At 36.7% G+C, this 18,249-nt stretch overlaps 1 protein-coding gene and 1 long non-coding RNA gene across 3 annotated transcripts; one reads left to right on the top strand and one right to left on the bottom strand.

The window, feature by feature from the left end:
• Positions 1–1,154: 1,154 nt before the first annotated feature.
• Positions 1,155–17,493, bottom strand: LOC124174979. Of its 2 annotated transcripts, XM_046554738.1 has the most exons (11): positions 16,320–17,493; positions 10,904–11,001; positions 10,204–10,350; positions 10,001–10,120; positions 9,714–9,864; positions 9,449–9,578; positions 9,067–9,220; positions 8,791–8,979; positions 7,939–8,058; positions 3,695–6,954; positions 1,155–1,294 (listed from the first exon to the last, which is right to left on the bottom strand). In XM_046554738.1, the coding sequence occupies exons 1-11, from the start codon at positions 16,603–16,605 to the stop codon at positions 1,285–1,287; spliced, it is 4,665 nt and encodes a 1,554-aa protein (XP_046410694.1). In that variant the 5' UTR covers positions 16,606–17,493; the 3' UTR covers positions 1,155–1,284. The 2 variants fall into 2 exon arrangements, with proteins under 2 accessions (XP_046410694.1, XP_046410695.1); XM_046554739.1 differs by lacking the exon at positions 1,155–1,294 and having other exon boundaries at positions 2,578–6,954.
• Positions 15,100–15,999, top strand: LOC124174981. Its single transcript, XR_006869046.1, has 2 exons — positions 15,100–15,371; positions 15,480–15,999. It is a non-coding gene; the product is annotated as an uncharacterized LOC124174981 (long non-coding RNA).
• Positions 17,494–18,249: the final 756 nt, after the last annotated feature.

Here is an 18,249-nt window from a genome sequence, read left to right as displayed (position 1 = left end):
ATACATTGTTTTATATAATTGAATAATTTATATTCGATATTATGAAAACTTAAGTAATGTTGCGAAACTCAATTTGTGTATTTACAAACATAACTGTAGCTAATCATATGCACATATTTGTACATGGAACATTTATCACATCAAATTTTCTCATAGAAATTCTGAAGATAAAAGAGATCTGACAAATTTTTAGCTTCTCAATCTGAAAAGTAACCGAATTATGAATTTTTCAAGTTTAACTTTTCAGGTCAAATATTTCATATTCAATAATCTTTCGATGCAAGTTGTCGGAAATAATTTTTTTTGAAGTTTCTATGCGTCTAACAACTTTGCAAGTACTCAGATTTTGATGGTAATATACAAAACCTGAAAAAATACACAAGTCAAGTACATTTTAAGTTTAACTGGTTTCTCGAAATTTCGAACAAATAAAAGGAATTCGAAAATCCATAAAATAACAAACTCGAGGTAGACTTAATTTGATCTTTTCTTCACTCACTTCACTTGGATTGTGTGTCACATATACGTGCACATAATCTTCATTTGTTTTGATAAAGAGATTATCTTGTGATTATTTCATAACAGTGTTTCGAGTTCATCGATGAAAGTATTTAGTCTGAAATCATTCGTTCCTATTAAGATATTCTTTAAATAATATAATTTCAATCTGTAGCTTTGTATGAAGTTGCCATGTAGGTACATATAAAAGGCTCGATAATGTGAATTTCAGTCTACCACCATTGTCAGAGAATAACAACAACGTAATAATAATAATAATCATAATAAAACATAATAAATATTAAAATAAAACATTCTGGCAAGATGATTAATTCCAATGTTATATTATATACATATTATACTTTTACATACGAGATCTACTCGCGATTTTTGTATAACTCGTACATAACAACAATAGAGGTGAGGATATAGTATATGTCAGAAATTGACATCGGTGTGAATAACAAAAAAAAAAAAAAAATAAAAATATGAAATCGGTGAAACAGTTAAGTCGGCAAGTTCGGTGAGAAAAATTTATTTTGGATAGCTTTATACTGCCGACGATTGAAACTATATTACAAATTCTTAAAATTGTTATTTATAGTGCTGATTTTTCAATACATACATAAAGCTGCTGCTCAAACTCGCCAGTTAACGGCTCGACGATAACGGGGTTCGACTTCTCGTTTAATTTGCGCAAACTCGTCGTAGTTGAACAGATTCTCGATATCATCGTCGGCGTCTGTGACATCTTCCGTATCCTCCGAGGAATCATCACTCCCCGCGTCATTGGTGACTGTGGAAATTTTTGTCATCTAAAATTTGTCTTTTCAACGGTCAATTTTATTACACGTTTATTAAAGTGTTTCACGATTAAACATTTTATCGAATCTTCTACGGGCGCGTGCAAAAAACGCTTGCTTCCAGTTTAAAAAGAAGCTCGAAAGAACTGAGCACTGTAGCACCAATATTAGGTTGTGCGAAAGCGATTCTTTTAAAAAAGTGAAAAGTCGAAATTAGTACCCCCTTAACACGTATTATCGCTTTCGTATTTTACAAAAAAATGCATAATGGCACAGAAAGATTATCAAGCGGATTACAGAAAAATGCGGATATAGGCATTACGGCATTTCTTGCGATCCTTCTATAAAAGCGTTTTTGTAATGCGATTTAGACAATCTTTTTGGGCCGAAATGCATTCTTTTTTTTTTGTAAAATATGAAAGAGATAAACTGATTAAAGGGGTGCCAATATCACTTTCAATTTCACTTTTTTAAAACGATCGTTTTCGCACACCCTAAAACTAGCGCTATGGTGCTCAGTCTTTTCGAGGCTTCTTTTTGGACCAGAAGCAAGCATTTTTTTCATGTGCCATTAGGAAATACAATAATGTTTTTAGGTGTGAAAAACCCTAATATTTATATTGCCACATCAAGTAGTGACAAGTCTACAACTATTTTGCTATACTAAACTGTATTTTTCGAATTTATTATTGACATACATATTTTTATTTATAATAATTTGTGAAGACTATCGCGCACAGAGAATACTTTGGACTGTATTACTTTTTTAATGAAATGGACTATTTATACCGCATAAGACTTTTTTTGTAATTATTAAACGATTTGCTTGTTATGACATTTAGTAAATTGGTAGTGTTGGAATATTTGAATCAGTGCAAAATTGATATAGATTTTTAGTAAGCCTCGGTTATTGGAAAGAGTTATTATTATTTTTGTATTAGTCAAAAAAGACACACGGACGATAAAAAATCGATGTTGGTAGTACAGGAAATCAAAAAAACTTCAAGAAAAAAAAAAATTATACCGATGATTAAATAAAAATATGAGACTTTAAAATACTTCTTTATTAACAACCGTTACAAAATTCATAATTATTAAATATCGAATATCTAGAATACCTCCCTAATATAACTACACTGAAATACACTTCTTTCGTAAAATTAGCTCTAACTTTCTTTCTCTATCTATTCATTATTTTCTTTTGTATTTTGTTTTCTTTGCGTTTCATTTTTTATTTTTTATCTTTTATTTTTTATCGTTTATCGTTTATCGTTTAACGTAATGTAATGTTTTTTTTTTTTTTTTTTTAAATCTGATCTCTTTCGAATAAATTTACAATCCCACGATCGACAAGTTGCAACTATGAGTAGAATTATTCGACCGAATTTTTTTCCACGATTTGATAAAGGCAAATGTTTAATTTTAGCGAAAAAGCAAAATTATTTTATAATGATAATAATGATGTAAACACCTTAAGATACAACTTTCACTTCCATTTTGCAACGGACGTGCATCATTGTCAATCATAGGTGTTATTAAAAATGATAAGCCAATATAGTAAGTAGGAATAAGTGTTAATAAACGGGACATAGCGGTAGCGTAAAAAAAAAAGTTTTAAGCTTTCTTACGGCTAACAAAAAACCGAATATAATATCTGTTTGTTATATATATCATGTATACGATAAGCTTCCAACACTACACTATATTATATTAATAAAAGATATACAAAGCAAAATGTTTTGTTCTTGTTATTATTGGTTTCAATTTTTTCACGGGACTAAACAAATCCCTATTGATACCGCCATTAATACGCGCGTTATAATCATAAAAAGAGTGGGAAACGACGATACATTTTAACCTGTATTGGGTTTTTACGGCAATCCGTAAAAATCTAGCAACATTTTTGAGCAGTCGATATTCAAAAACTGTTTTAGGATCATGTGGTTTACTTTCGAAACTTCTTAACTCGAGATCTGTTCCTTTAATTGTTTCGTTGGTATACAAAATATGGAGTCGGCTAAGTAATGTAGCGCCGAAAAAACAGTCGAACGTTTGGGCCAATTCTACCAATATCAAGGCATAAAAACCTTGGTACAAGCTGTCAAGCTTCTATTTTGTCATAACAATATGATTTACCGTAAAACAAAAAGGAAAGAAACGGACTTTGAAATTTAATTACGACTGTTTCAGAGTTTTGTATGCTTTCCGCCACCAGATAGCGCCTTTCGACGTCAATGCATACGTTCTGATAGATGGTGTAAAGGATGTATGAATGCAAAATATGAAAAGCTGTGCATTGTAATTTTGTGATTCTGAGGGCTGTGCCTTGACACTGCAAACCCGAATTTAGCATACTGCTCATATGTCATGATCGACAATTCTTATCAACTCACCTTATAGAGCAGACAACAGCAGAGCACCCAGAAATCTCATTATCTCTTCCTTCCGAGCTTATTTCGACCAACAATTTCTCTATGGACTTGTTCTCGCTCTCAGTACCGCCGATCAAAGCTTCGTTAGACTTCGATTCGTTGATTTCATCACCGCTGTCTTTGTTGTTATTGCCAGTATCAATCTCCCCGGATACCGCCATCTTGTCCTTAATCAAATCGGCGCTGGAATCCTCCGATTCGACGCCAGCGAAAGACCATTCCGAGTCGATCACGGATTCGGTGCTCTCTTGAAACGGTGGCTTCGCGCTGCGTTCCGGAATGCTGTCGGCTGACACGGATAAGTTAGTCTCCTCGATGCCCGAATCGTGGCTGTTCCTGTGCACGCCCTTGGATTTTTCGATGAATAAACTCGTCGGCGATTGTACAGCCTGAGAAGAATTTGATGATTTCAGTTGGTTCTTGTTCACCGTCGCGTTCGCATTCGCGTTGCAGGAATTGGACTGCCGTAATTCCGCCGAGTCGTTTGGCCGATTCGCCGTGGAGAAAAGTTGGTCTTCAAGCATTGCGACATCCGTGGAAATGTCAGTCATGTTGAATATCAGCTCGTCTCCGTCCGATCTGTCGAACTCTACGGAACCGTCGGCGCTCTCTTCGGTCGAACTAACTTGGTGCTTGGTAGCGTCATTTTCTACGGAACGGGAAGCCGGAATCTGTTTCAGGCGATTGACTGCGTTCAATGACTCTCGATTCAGGACGATGTCGTTGAGATTTTTTATCGCGTCGTCGTATGAGATATTGTGTACTTTGTCTTTGAATATGGTCTCTATGGTCTTTATCGTAGGGGCGGACGAGCGAAGTTTATTGTCTTCATCGTGGTGCACAATTGTACTCTCAGGATGCATAACTTCATCCCTACGGCAAGCATTCGCATTTCTCGTTTCCCCCGAACCGTTCGCACGTGTATTGTGTAAAATAGACGTATTTTTTAGAGGTTCTTCGCTACCCGTATTTGTATCGTGATCAGTGTAAATCGCGTTAGCAATTTGATTCTCTAGCAGATTAATGTTCACGCGATGATCGTCTTTCGGTTCTTCAATTTTGCTACTCTTACTATAACTAATATCATTATTTTTACATATATTCAGCGCGATTTCCTCATCATCAGCGTCGCTGCCGAGTGTCGGAGAAATGTTTTGTGTGGGTGGGTGCTCAGAGGGTGGCGATGTTTGGGTTTGCGCTTGTAAGTTACCATCATCGTCATCATCATGATCAAGGACATCCGACGTGCCTAAATTAACTACACTAACTACATTCTGTTTATCACATATTATATTATTATGAGGTGAAGAAGAAGAAGAATTTCTATCACTAGTCAGGTTAATACTGTCTGTCGTGCTGCTATCACATATTATTTTCTCTAAAACCTTGGCGTTATCTGCCGGCTCTGCCTTAACGCCCCCTGGCTCTACTTCAATTCCACTTATGTCTAGGACTGAATACTCAGGTATATCTTTTAGCTTAGGTACACAAATAGTCAGTTTGTTATCCAGCATAATGTTCACTGGCACACTATTTACAATATTAATCCCATTAGTGTCTAAAATTGTTGTTGTTGTTATTGTTGTCATTGTATTTGGCTCAACAGCAAGATCTTTCAATAATCCTAAATCGTCACTTCTATTTATATTGTTAATTACTTTTGATTGCACAATTTCAGGTAACGGCTGTTCACTTATCCTATTCAATGTCTCGTTGTCTTCGGACCTGCACTTGGGCATTGGCATTATTGTATTACTAAATGAATTATCTTGAAAATCAATCGAAGGTACTTGTTGCGCCAATCGTTCAGGATTTTCGACACCCCTGCCTAAAGTCGTGATATCGTTTTTGCTCCCGTCCTTTTCGTGCTTCTCCACGGGATTAGACGGCGCGAAAACGCTCGTCAATGCCTGGAGACTGGAGAGTTGAGGGACGCTGGACGATTTTACTGGGTCCAATTTTGACGCAGGCTGTTGGGCGTCGGAAACCGATCTCTGCAGAGGCGGCTGCGGCGAGCATTCTCTACTACCTCTTCCGTCCCGCAAATACTGGTGGAATTTATCGCCGAGCGCCATCACTGTGTTCACCTTGTTCTGTAACGGATTCTTGATCTCAAGCTTGTCCGCAACGTTCGCCGAACTTGAGAACAAACTTCCCGGGTGTTGGAATAATCCCAACAATTTTTCCAGACTGGACGGCGGCTTTTGAACGCACGAACTTTTTGTAGACCGTGAAAAGGTAACGTTGTTCTCATTTTTCGACGAAATGGATTTGTCCTCATCGAGTTCGTTATGATCATCGTTATCCTTTACCGCACTTTTGACCTCAGCCAAGACACACGCGTCACTTTCGTTTTTGCATCTCGGCGTCGTGGAAATGTCCGAAAGATTTGAATCGGTGCAGTCTGGATGTTCCTTGTCGTGAATGATATCCTTAACGACGCACCGCATCTCTCCAGTTTTTTGAATTTTAACAGTTATCTCGCTGAGATTTTCGGGATTTGAATCATCAGACGTGGGACTGACACTGGAACCGACATGCAGATCAGGTTTGTTCTTAGTATCAATTGGGTTATTCGTATTAGTTTCTGGGTCTGTTTTAAACACGTCATCGTCGCTGTCCTGGGAATTGGCTCGGACGCCGGTTTCGACTCTGAACTGAAAGCCGACCGTAACGTTGGTGTTAGTTGAGGTGATCACGGATTTGGGCGCAGCGGGCTTGGAATTTGCCATTTCGACGACCGTCACGCGAAAACGTGAGGCACCGGGCGTCGCGGGGGGGAAGAAACAGGTCGGCGAGGAGCTTCGGGACGATGGCGGATTCACGGGGGAAGAGGACGCCGAAGAGTTCGTGGAGCTCAGCGAACTCTCCGATACCCTCGAGACCACGAAACGGCCCCGGGACGGACTGGGAATGGGACTCGCTACAGGAGAAGGAATCGGACTCGGTGCGGGTGAGCGGAGACGGCCGCCGCTGGTGCGTTTTGGCTCTAGCAAGGTTCGACCAGGCCCGGATCCGTCGGAGAATATCGGGGGAGGTGACCGCGGCAGGGTCTGACATGTCAGCGAGATCTTACGAGAGCTCATGCTAGACAGCCGGCCACGGTGTTCGGGGCTTTCTGACTCCTCGATACTGCCCTCCATTAACCGAGGCTCCTCGTTATGCGTGCAGTAGTCACGAATCTCAGTCACCAGTGCAAGATATTGTTCCACCGTTCCGTCCTGGGGAGAAAAAGTTTGTTTTATCCACAAATTACAGCTAAAAACACTATTCTAGACGGTGGTAAAAATGTAGAAATAGAATGCGCGTGGAAGGGTTGCAATATCAAATTTCCAAAGACGCGAAAATATATTTCATGGAATATCAAAATGTAGAAAGTCGAAATATGTATAAAAGTCAGAACGTAGAAGACTTTAACTATAGGAGGCCAAAACGTGTGGATCCTCACAAAGAATGAGAAAATTGCAATTAGTCGAAGCACTTATAGAATCGTCGGGATTATCGAAGGAATTCTATCGACTCTGTATTTTATTTAGCTTTCTAGGTATGTACTTTACTTTGTCGCGCTTTGATTTTTGTATATGTATATTATTGCAAATGACTACATTTTAAAATTACGTAAAACAGTTTTGCCTTTTTGAAATTTCGATATTGTTACCATTTTAATCTCTAATCTTTTGACATTTTGACTCCTATCCCACAATCCTATTAATTAAGGTAGTTTAGATACGAGACCGGAAAGAGCAGAAAAAATTTACACTTCGTTACATCAAAATTCGCGTGTGTGTTCTTATACATGAAAAATTTCAGTCCAGTTGACCGATCTAATGAGAAAGACGAGTAAGCAAGGTCAGATTCTTAATACTAGCTCTTACGAGTGAACTGCTATTCGAAACTTTTTTCTACGAAATAAACACGCCTCTAAGTGACACATTTTGTCAAAAAGCAAACAGTGTTCCGCAGTTTCTGATGATTCCAAATATTACAACAAACTATCAGCCCACCCACTTTATTAAAGGGATATGCTTGATTCAAAGTCATATTTCTATGCTGAAGAGGTTGGAGTATACAAAATTCAAATCCTTCGAAAGTTTACTTTACAGACGCTAATTGAAACAGTGTCTTAAAATGTGCGCGAAGCTTCGCAAAACGACAATAGAGTGCAAAAGAGAAAGACCAGTTCGTAGTTTCACACATAAACTTACCAATTTCTTTCGCGGCTCATCGTCCAAGTCGATCTGAGTTACACTTTTATTTTTCTTCAAAGCAAACGCAAGCGCCATTAGTCCAGCGATTTGCAAATGATTATCTCGTAAATCGATTCTCTGTAACACAAGTTTTATGAAACTATAAAAAATTCACCATATAATCCATCAAATCAGGGGTCAGCTGAGTCAAAAGGTTAAAGAATTCGACTTTTGGATTTTGACATTTCTTGTTAAAGCATAAAATTCGGAGAATATCCCATGAAAATTTCAGTATATCAGTCGTGAAATTTGAAACATGTTTTTCAAATCGCAGTTTGAAAATATCTTGGAAACCACTGCATCGATTTACTTTGAATTTTGCAGGCGTGTAGAAGATTAAGAAACATCAATTTTTGAACGAACGATTTTTTTCGATGCACAGATTCTTTTTGATTGACTAAGACCAGGTTTTATTTTGCCGAAAATCGAAACGTCAACACGGAGCATCCCCCATTTTGTCCCAAATCAACATTTTGAAAAAATAATCGTTCAAGGTGTACACAATTCAATACGAAAAATATAATCTTTTTCGATACTTTTTCAAATCAGTGGACACTGCAAAACATCTTTTACAGAGAATCTCCGAGAGAATGACCATATCATGTTCATTAAAATATACGTGTTTAAATACATGGATATGTTCCGAGAAATATCTTACAGTTGAAAAAAAAAGTTCCCGAAAATCACATTTTTGCGGCTATCTGCCTGAACACGACCCCTTGACGGAAAGGATTGACTTTTTTCACACAAGTATAAGAATATTTATGTCTAAGCGAACGTATTGCCGATTTTCCGAAACAGCTAACGAACCTGTATGACGTGATTCACGGAGATGATTTCCGACAAGATGACACCAGCCTCGCAGGTAAGATGAGTGGATTGCATTCCCAATCTCAGAAGAGTGCGATTCTGTTGTAACGAGTCCTTAATTATATGCAGGAATTCGTTGGTCAGCATGTTTTGTCCGATGTTCAACATTTCCAGCGTTTTGGACCGCGACTGAGTGAGGAAATGGCACTTTTAGATTTCTAACGTGTCACGGAAAGAACAGTGAAACTGGTCGATTGAAAATAGGAGTGTACTCACGATTGCTCTACTAATATGCTGCGAACCGTTTCTGGTTATGTGATTATTCCAGAGTACCAAAATGCCCAATCCTTTTCCATCCTTGTCGTCGAGCCGCTGTTCGACTAGACCATCGGAAATGTGGCCCAAACCGCCATCTTGGATGTTGTTATTGCTGGTGGGACAGTAACGCAAAATTACAGAAACAGTGTCGAGAAAATATTTTGTGCAATTTATTAAAGTCCGAACCCGCATGAATTAACGTTAAAGTTCTCCGGTGAATCAAGTGTACGGAAATATGAAGCATGGCCGTTTGTGATAATGCAAGTAATTTAAATTGTCACAAACTCGTAAGTATTTACCAACCGTCACTCGCACTTTCGTATTTAAAAACAATGCACACCTAACGTCCAACAGTTGTAAGTGATTATTGGTCCTCAGGAGTGATCCTAGCTGCATCGCGTCTTGTGGTTCAAGATCATTATCAGCCAAGTACAATTCCTTCAATCCAGTATTCAGTTTTAGCGCTGCAACTGCCGAAACAAAAATATAAATGTATTACGACAGCATATTTTCGGCGGTGAAATAAACATTTTATTTCATATTTATATCGACAAATTGTTTTTGAAACAAAATACAGACGTGGAAATAATACTTTAAATAAATACCTAAAATGCATATCGGTCGGCCCGAAAGCGCACAATTTTCCAATTTGAGAACTTGCAGGTGCGACGCAATCCTTAAAGCTCTACTTAGTATGGGCATGTAGTGTTCATGCAGAACAACATTTTTGGCTTCCAGCTGTTCAAGACATTGGGTCTAAACACGGAAAGAGTAAAACGATGTCAGTTTTGCCAGAGGAGATATCTGGCAGTTGGTTTCGAAATATTCTTCGACTTGAATTCATTATTACTAAACTTTATAAATACTACTTATGATTTATTAAACAACATACTTTTTTGATCATATGCGAACAAGCTTGCCAGCCACGCGTACTTATATACCTATTAGACGAAATGTTCAGTTGGACTGCCGATTCGTAGTATTCCATCATATCAAACAATGCTACGGCGCTCTGAAATAAAAGGTACAAATTAAGTCTGATATATAGCAAAAACGAAAAAAAAATTTGTTTGTCCTTGTTCAATTTCACTTTACCTCATCCTCCAACGATGTCGCCTCCAAATTTATATTCTTAAACTGGATCCTTTTCAAAATCTCTTCCAATGATTCGCATTGGTTTTGTTCAAGTTTCTGTCCACGTAAACACAACGTTTCACAACGATCGTTTGTGATATCCAGCTTCTGTTCCCAAAAACGATAATAATTATTACATAAATTCCAGGCTTCCGGATCATGGATTCTACTAATACTTCTAGGGGTGTTTCTTTGCCTCAAAATATGAAGCTCCTGATGCATAGTTTCATCTAATGGACCTTCCTTTGCTCGGTCGAAAATTCGTAGTTATTTCACTATTACTCTGAAATAATATACCTGTTTGTACTTGATTCCGTGAAATCCTACGGAATACTCCATCCATAGAGAACTATCAAAATTAGTATTTAACGCAAACACCAATAACAGGTTTAATTTTCTATGCCATTTCACTCATCAAACTGCTAATATAATCAATTACAAGCGGAGTGAGGAAAGGCTTATTAGATGAAACTACGTATTTTCAGCCTAGGAAACTACCCTAAAAATTTGTGCAGAATCAAAAATCCAGAGGTTCGATACTCTCGCCTTGAGAGTCGAATTGTATTTCGAGGTTTAGTAAGACTCGCTTATTGTAATACAAAATATGTTAGACGTAACGTATAATTATTGAATATATGGTTTCTGTTGAGTATAGTATTACCTCTAGCTGCGCTAAAACACTTTCCAGCGGATTCGTATTATGCCGTAAACATGACTTCCTATATGTTGATATCAAGTCCTCGCGGTTCACATTTTCAGCTGTAAACAATTATTATGCATGTCTCATTCAAATATACAAACGTCCTAATTTGTTATGTTCTTCGTATGTTTTCTTACTTTCAGGTTTTCTAATTTGGGCAGTTTTTTGTTTTTTTTTTTTTCCCTAAATAATAGAATATTGGAAAAATTCAATGACATTGATAGCATTACAATTTACATACATTTTACACCCATACATAATGATTCGCACACCGTGAGGATCTCTCGAAGCAGGTCTTTCGTACCAAAATATAGATGTGAAATAATTTTTTTCCCTCCAAAAGTGAGACTGAATTATAAGTGTGAAATACCAGATTCAAGAAACCCTCTACTTTTATGGAATTGATGTCATAAAACTTAATTAATGATGGAATAAGTCAAAGGATTAGTGGGATGATTATTAAAACACAATATGAATCTGTAATTAAAAATTATGTATTTTAATCCATTCATCGTACACTGTACACTTTTATTTATGCTTATTTTGTGTTCTCTTGTCTTTAGCCATTTGCATTTTTATTCTTTTCTACGTATATAATTACACGAATTTGATCTGGTGGCCAATTAATCAATGTGCTTACGAACTTCTATTCATATGTCCTTCGACTAGGATCATTTTCATCATCATTATTATTATTATTATTTTTGTTGTTGTTGTTGTTGTTGTCATTATTATATTGAGCCAGCGTTGGAGATAATTCACTTACTATAGTTGATATCACATTAAAATGAAATTGATGAGGTAAAGGATTGTTTTTAAACTATGCGCTATAAGATTAATACAGTAGGATGTAAAATATATTGAACGTGTTAACTCAATTCAACTCAAGTTCATAAAAATAATTCGACTTTATTTACGGAGCATTACATGTACGAATATTTCAATTTAGAGATGAATGCAAGCCGGTCTTGATTAGCTCAATCATATTGCACAAATACTGTTGGAGATGAATCAACGTGATACGCCGGTTCTTGTACAACTGCTTTAGAACTTTTATATCTTCCTGCGCCGATTGCGTACATAGATGATTTACAATTATTTATGTCTATATATTGTGTCGGAACCACCAGAAGCGTTATCCGCAGAATGGTTCAAATCAGACTGTTAAGATCTGAAAAATATACAGTACATTTTCTTTCAAGTTCAAAGATTCAAATATAAAAATATTATTAAAGTTGGTGTCTTGAAGCAGTTACACATTGCAAAGAAGCATAAAATAAAGAAAGAAAATGAATGATTAAATTAATCAATAACAACCCTGTTTGTTTGTTGTTATTCTCCGATACTCGAATAATGTATGCATTCATTTAGTACTATATCAGTCAAATTACCGATCATAGATAAGAGAGGTCGAACATGTTTACCAAACTCGGCAGGGAACAGCTGTGCTTATTGCTAGAGAGAAAATCTCCTCAGTTTTTTAATTCAATAAAATTACTCGCTCTCCTTCTCTCAGCAACGCGTTTAATATCTCTTCATCTCCTCGACCATCTTTCCAAGAGTGTCTTGTGTAACAATTTCCCATTGAAAGAGATAGCCGATATCGATTGCATTATACTTTTGTCGTCGCAATTGTTACATCATGAAAATCATGTAATATACATTGTAAATCGATGTAAGAATAGAATTCCAAGATGTGTGGCGACTATATTTGGAAATTACAACATTTCTTCTCACTTGAATCATAGTGCGAAAACAAGTTTATATTATAAATGTAATGATTTCTTTCCTACTGAACAGTGAATCGTTAAATTTTTCAACGCAAATCCATGCCAAAGACACGTCATTTTTTTAAACTAGTTGACAATATACCATAAAAATAGTTGAAAAACTCTTCTTCAATTCAAATAAATCTTTCCTTACATTAATATTACTACTTACAGCTATACAGCTTCGAAAAATCACAGATCAATCCTAGAAATAAGGCATGAAATTTGACCAGACTGATCAGTTCTAGACTAACTGAATTTAAAAAGTATTAGATTATTTGAAACTGTTTCCTATGATAAATAAATAAATAAATAAATACATATATACATGTATACGTATGTATATATATGTTTATACATTCCCAAATATATGTATTTGAATTTTTTCAAGCTTACGAATAACTTTTTTCATTATCAGTACAATTAGGATACTTTTATTAATTATTCAATTTCTGAACAACAGGTCGAATAGGATAGAATATTATAACAAGACTATCGAAATGCTACGAAGTCGGATTTTGTAACTTTGGACCGTGCAGTTGTCAAGATACATTCTGATTATCATTATCAGCGAGAACGAGCAGTGACCTTTTTTGTGAGAAAAATATATATGTATACATAGAACTGCAAGAAACTCGGTGCAACTAGATGTGAATTTTTCGAATTGTGTTTAAAACAAATTCCAATTATCGAACGGAACTCTTTTTTCAAAATTCTTCCAGATACCTACTAAAATTTATTACGTGGAGTAAAAGTAATTTTCGAAAATTTACATGTATTTCTTGATCAAGAAATGCAAACAGTCTTACAGTACGTCGAAAATGTTCGGTGCCGTCACTTTCACACCCACGTACTAATATTGTTCCACTCAACGAATCCGATAAATTGGTAACTTATGAATAATTCGTAGCTTATTCATTACTTCCTTGTGCTTCTTCGCAATGTCAGACGTTCAATCGCACATTTAAGACATCGATATTTACTTCGCATAGTCATTAAAGTATCACAATTTGGTTTAAATTATAGAAGATCCTAGCCAGTTAGTTTGAACTATAAATTATAAATACATTGCAAAGAAATTGAAATATCTATCTTTAGTCATACCTTCAATTGACAAATGTTTCTGATCAGATTAGGGACAACCTAACTCTCTGATAGCTTATCGATAACAATACTATTGAATTTGTTTTTTGAAAAGTTCAAACTGGCTTTTAATAAACAGGTAAAAAACAAACTCGTATAAGCACATAAAACGAAAAATCACTTTTGGCAAGATCACAACGAGACTATAAATAAACTTTACAGTGAGTCACACATTTACTGTACAAGCAACTTACACAAACACGTTATTTTTACCCAATTTTGTGAGCTTCTTATACCGATCGTCACATTTAATTGTGCAGTCGTTCGCTCTTTTTTTCAATTTTGGATTTGAATTGTTTTCGCAAACCTGCAAATCCGCATATCGAAAACAATTATTTTTCTTCGAAATCGGATGCCACTTGTATTTATATTACGTGAAAAGAAATTGTGCAAACTACGCAACGACTTGATTCAAGTTGCGCAATAGCGATTTTTTCAAAATTTTCCCTATGTGTTGACCTAACAAATTTCACACGAATTGATTTGCTAAGTTGAAGTTTAAATCATCAAACAAGTTTTTTCAGATGAAATAAAAAATAACGATTTTCGCAACTGCAAGACTTTTATATATGGATTGTGGCTACCAGAAGAGTAATTTACCCAATCCAAATCCTTGTTAATAGTTTATTGAATTTCTGAAAGTCGTAAGATTGCGCAATAACAATTTTTTCAACAAAAATTTCATCACGTCAACCTGGAAATTTAGAAATTTATGCCTGAATCGCTGACAAAAAACGCCATACTTTACAATTGTTAAGTAGGTATGTTTTTTTTGTATAAATCAAGTTCTTAATATATTTAACAATTCTGAAATTTGCACAATACTGATTACAAGAATTTTTTTCCGTCACGTTAACGTTATAAACTTCAACGCCATCAAAATTCGTTTACACTTTAGGAACCAATTTTTTCTAGAAACTTGATGTCAGTGCCAAGTTTAATATTCGACGAGGCTTGATCGATCGAAGTTCTTTACAAGAGCATAAAATAGATGCAATTTGAATAGTGTACAAAATAACTGCGTAATGTATTTATGTAAACATGACAACTACTTTAAATGTGTAACTTGGACATAAGTCTGAACATGCATATATTATAAAACATTGTTCAATAAAATCATCACAAGTTAGAACATGTATCAATTTATGACAAATTGTGAAGCATCATGCGAATAGATAAATGTTCAAAGGCCTTGTCTAATAAATAATGGTTGCAACATGCACTGACCACCACCGACGCAGTGTCGACTTATAATTAGTATACAATTTTGATTGTGAAATCTCAGACATTCCTCGAGCAAGTACGAGCTATAAAAAAGCTTGTCAGTTGACTGACACAGTGTGAGTGAAATGAATTTTTCTTTAATACAGTCGTCGATGATTTGATGCGAAAGAAAAAAATGGTAATAATGCTCGAAACAGATTCGAATTAGAACACATCGGTGCAGCGGAGACAGGTATATTTCAAACTTCTTCAAAAGTGGCCTCGTCGCTCGGAATTTGGTCGAAAATGTGTAGGTAGGTACACCTATTTCACACTACATTTATCAAGGACTTAAAAAGACATAAATTAAAACTTACAATACTGGGAGTTACATTAACTATATTATTAAAATTATTTCATAGGTGAATCTAACACACATTTGTTCATCTGGCGTCATGGATGAGTTTGAATGGCGGATGAAGAAAATCTTTATATGTCGTGCGCAGAGCCATTCCGGCCACCTTGCAATGTCACAATCGAAATCAAATGTCACATCGCATAAATAGGCTGCAGCCTTGCCAAATGGGTTTCTAATGTAACACAGCTAATCGTTTGGCTATGGTAATCTTTCAGCAGCTAAAATCGCTATTGAAAAAATTTCCAACTCCTGTCGATTTGAATAGAACCAAATTTTCTGCTATGCTATACACATAATAATGACAAATAATTTTACTTACAACGATAAAATGATCGATTGATGATGCAATAATAACAATTACCACTAGTGAGTAAATTATACGCTCTTTCAAAATGGAAACATTTTCTATCCCACCACACAATTTAAACTGCATGTACATTATTCATTTGCTAAGATTGATTTGGAAATATACTAGTCATCCTCGTGACGATAAGCGTAGTTACTTTTAGATGCGTGTCTTGAAACAATAGCGTACTAAAAAACTTTTAAGTTACAAAAGGATGTCCCTGCTTGGAAAAGTTTAATAGCATTCGATAGACCACAATTAGGTATTAGAGAATATCGCAGAAGAGGATTCAAAAACAGGATACAGAGCGATGTCTGTATCGGATTTCTGATTTCTATTCTGCAATATTCTATTCGAATCAATCATGCCCTATCAAACTTTCCTTTCAACTGGGAGTCGAAAGAAGGTTTGTTATTAATTTTTGACCAGTGACACGGTTCGAACTGGCAATATCAGGGGATACCTGGACGAAGGTGTGAAGTAACGATTGTCACTTACCGCACTCCCAGGGATTGGCTGGCTCGAGGTATCCTGTAACGAGGTGCGTATCGTTGGAGGGAAAGCTCACCCTTCTCGGTGGCCATTTCCGGCGACCAGCTAAACCACCACCGAATCTCCGCCCTTCGGCAGAGTTCCCAGATCTCGTCCTCCGTTTCGGTTCAGCGTCGATAGACGAGGCGGAGGAATCGGGTGGATGCAGCGGGGTTTGACCAGAATCGGCCAAGGTCGGCGACGGCGGGGATTCGCAAATTTGCGCGGTCGAATTGCTGCCTCCCTGATCCATATTATCGGTGATAGAAGACACACATGGCTTTCATTCCGGCCGTAAACTCGCGTCAACACCGTGATTACACTCGCCGACTCGATCCGACGGGGCACCAACAATTGTAAAACGGAAAGCCAATTACCCAACAGCTCGAGCAACTCGTCAAAGCGCCCAACACAATCGCTGATCACTTCTCGGCCGCCATCTTTGTTGCCGTCCCGACGACAGAGGCGACGACTCAAATCATCTGTTTGACTTTCTTCCACCAAAGGCAGCTGCCTCCCAGCCGTCTCTTATGTAATTTCGGAAGTTGTGCAGTCGCTCCGAGCCGATCCGAGCTTATTAGCCAGCAGACTTCTTCTCGTCTCGTCAGCGAAAAATCAATCTCGGAACGACCCCGATTATCGCCTAATTTTTTCATCCTGATGTATACTAATTCTATTACTAGACGATCATTGATCAGCCTCCAAATTGCAGGATTTCCCCGTCGAATTTCTTTTCTCGCGTCACCCTAAACTCCGCGTCAATCGAGTTTAAGGCTCTTGATGAGAAGTATTTGGGTATATTTATGCAGCTGGATAGTATTGCACCTTCACTGATATCATCGTTGAAATTTAGGAGCATTAATTCTGGACGCACTAATGTCATTGCAAATGATTAATCCCATCTACAAACTTTAATAGTTCCTACAAGTACCTGATCCACGGAGAATGATTTCGAAGAAAAAACAACGGCAATTTAGCCAAATATTAAGAGATTACTGAACATCCGAATGACTTATTCTTCGTAATTGACTGATTTGCTGTGCCTACTAAAAGTTGGTTGTTTTCTTGCATGGGCGTCAACGTTGTAAATGCGATATTCATGCTTTTTAAGATCTTGTTTTATTGTATCTGTTTTTGACGTTGACCAAAGCCCTTGGAAGATAGTCATAATTAAATATAATAAACGCTGTCATGACTGCATAGCTTGCATGTTCCATTTCATTCACTGCCAATTGAACTGTTTTAAGTGATGCCATTGTGATGTGACATGCTGTATCGATTTATAAAGCATCGATCACTTTCGCGTACAATTAATCGATTCTTACGCTGACCTCAAAATTTCGATTATCGGGATTTGTTAAATATTAATTTTAAGTTACGAGACTTTCAGCAAAAATCAAATTATTAGTTAGCGTGAATTGGCATGGTTGAATGTCAGTCAAAAAATGTTCATTCGCTAATTCGCTCGTAACGTGTTTTGTTCCTGTCAGTTCTTTTAAAGCAGGTAAATAGAACTAGAATAATGTTTACTTTCAAAATGAAAATATTTTCAATCAATTGCTCATCGATTATTCAGAATCGATACTTTGAAGCGACGAATCTCATCGATTTTTTCTATTTTTATGTATCAATTTTCATTGCTGCCACTACCTTAGAGCATATACTACTGGAGGTAGCCAGTCATTCCGTCAACCTCGCGAAAACTGTGGCCGTAGTCATGAAAGAGCGAGATATATATCCCGGGTTACCCTGGACACTCCGTCTCTCTTACTCTGCATTTGATTGGCTAAGAGAAAACATATCGGTCAACCAGGTTGTAGGGCGAGAGAGACAGGTTGTCCAAGGCATAAGTGCTTCATCTCACTCGTCCGCCTCAGGTCAGTACTATCAGACGATT

Source organism: Neodiprion fabricii, chromosome 2 (assembly GCF_021155785.1).
Source record: "Neodiprion fabricii isolate iyNeoFabr1 chromosome 2, iyNeoFabr1.1, whole genome shotgun sequence".
NCBI classification, from domain to species: domain Eukaryota; kingdom Metazoa; phylum Arthropoda; class Insecta; order Hymenoptera; family Diprionidae; genus Neodiprion; species Neodiprion fabricii.
This window is presented reverse-complemented; position numbering and strand designations above follow the sequence as displayed.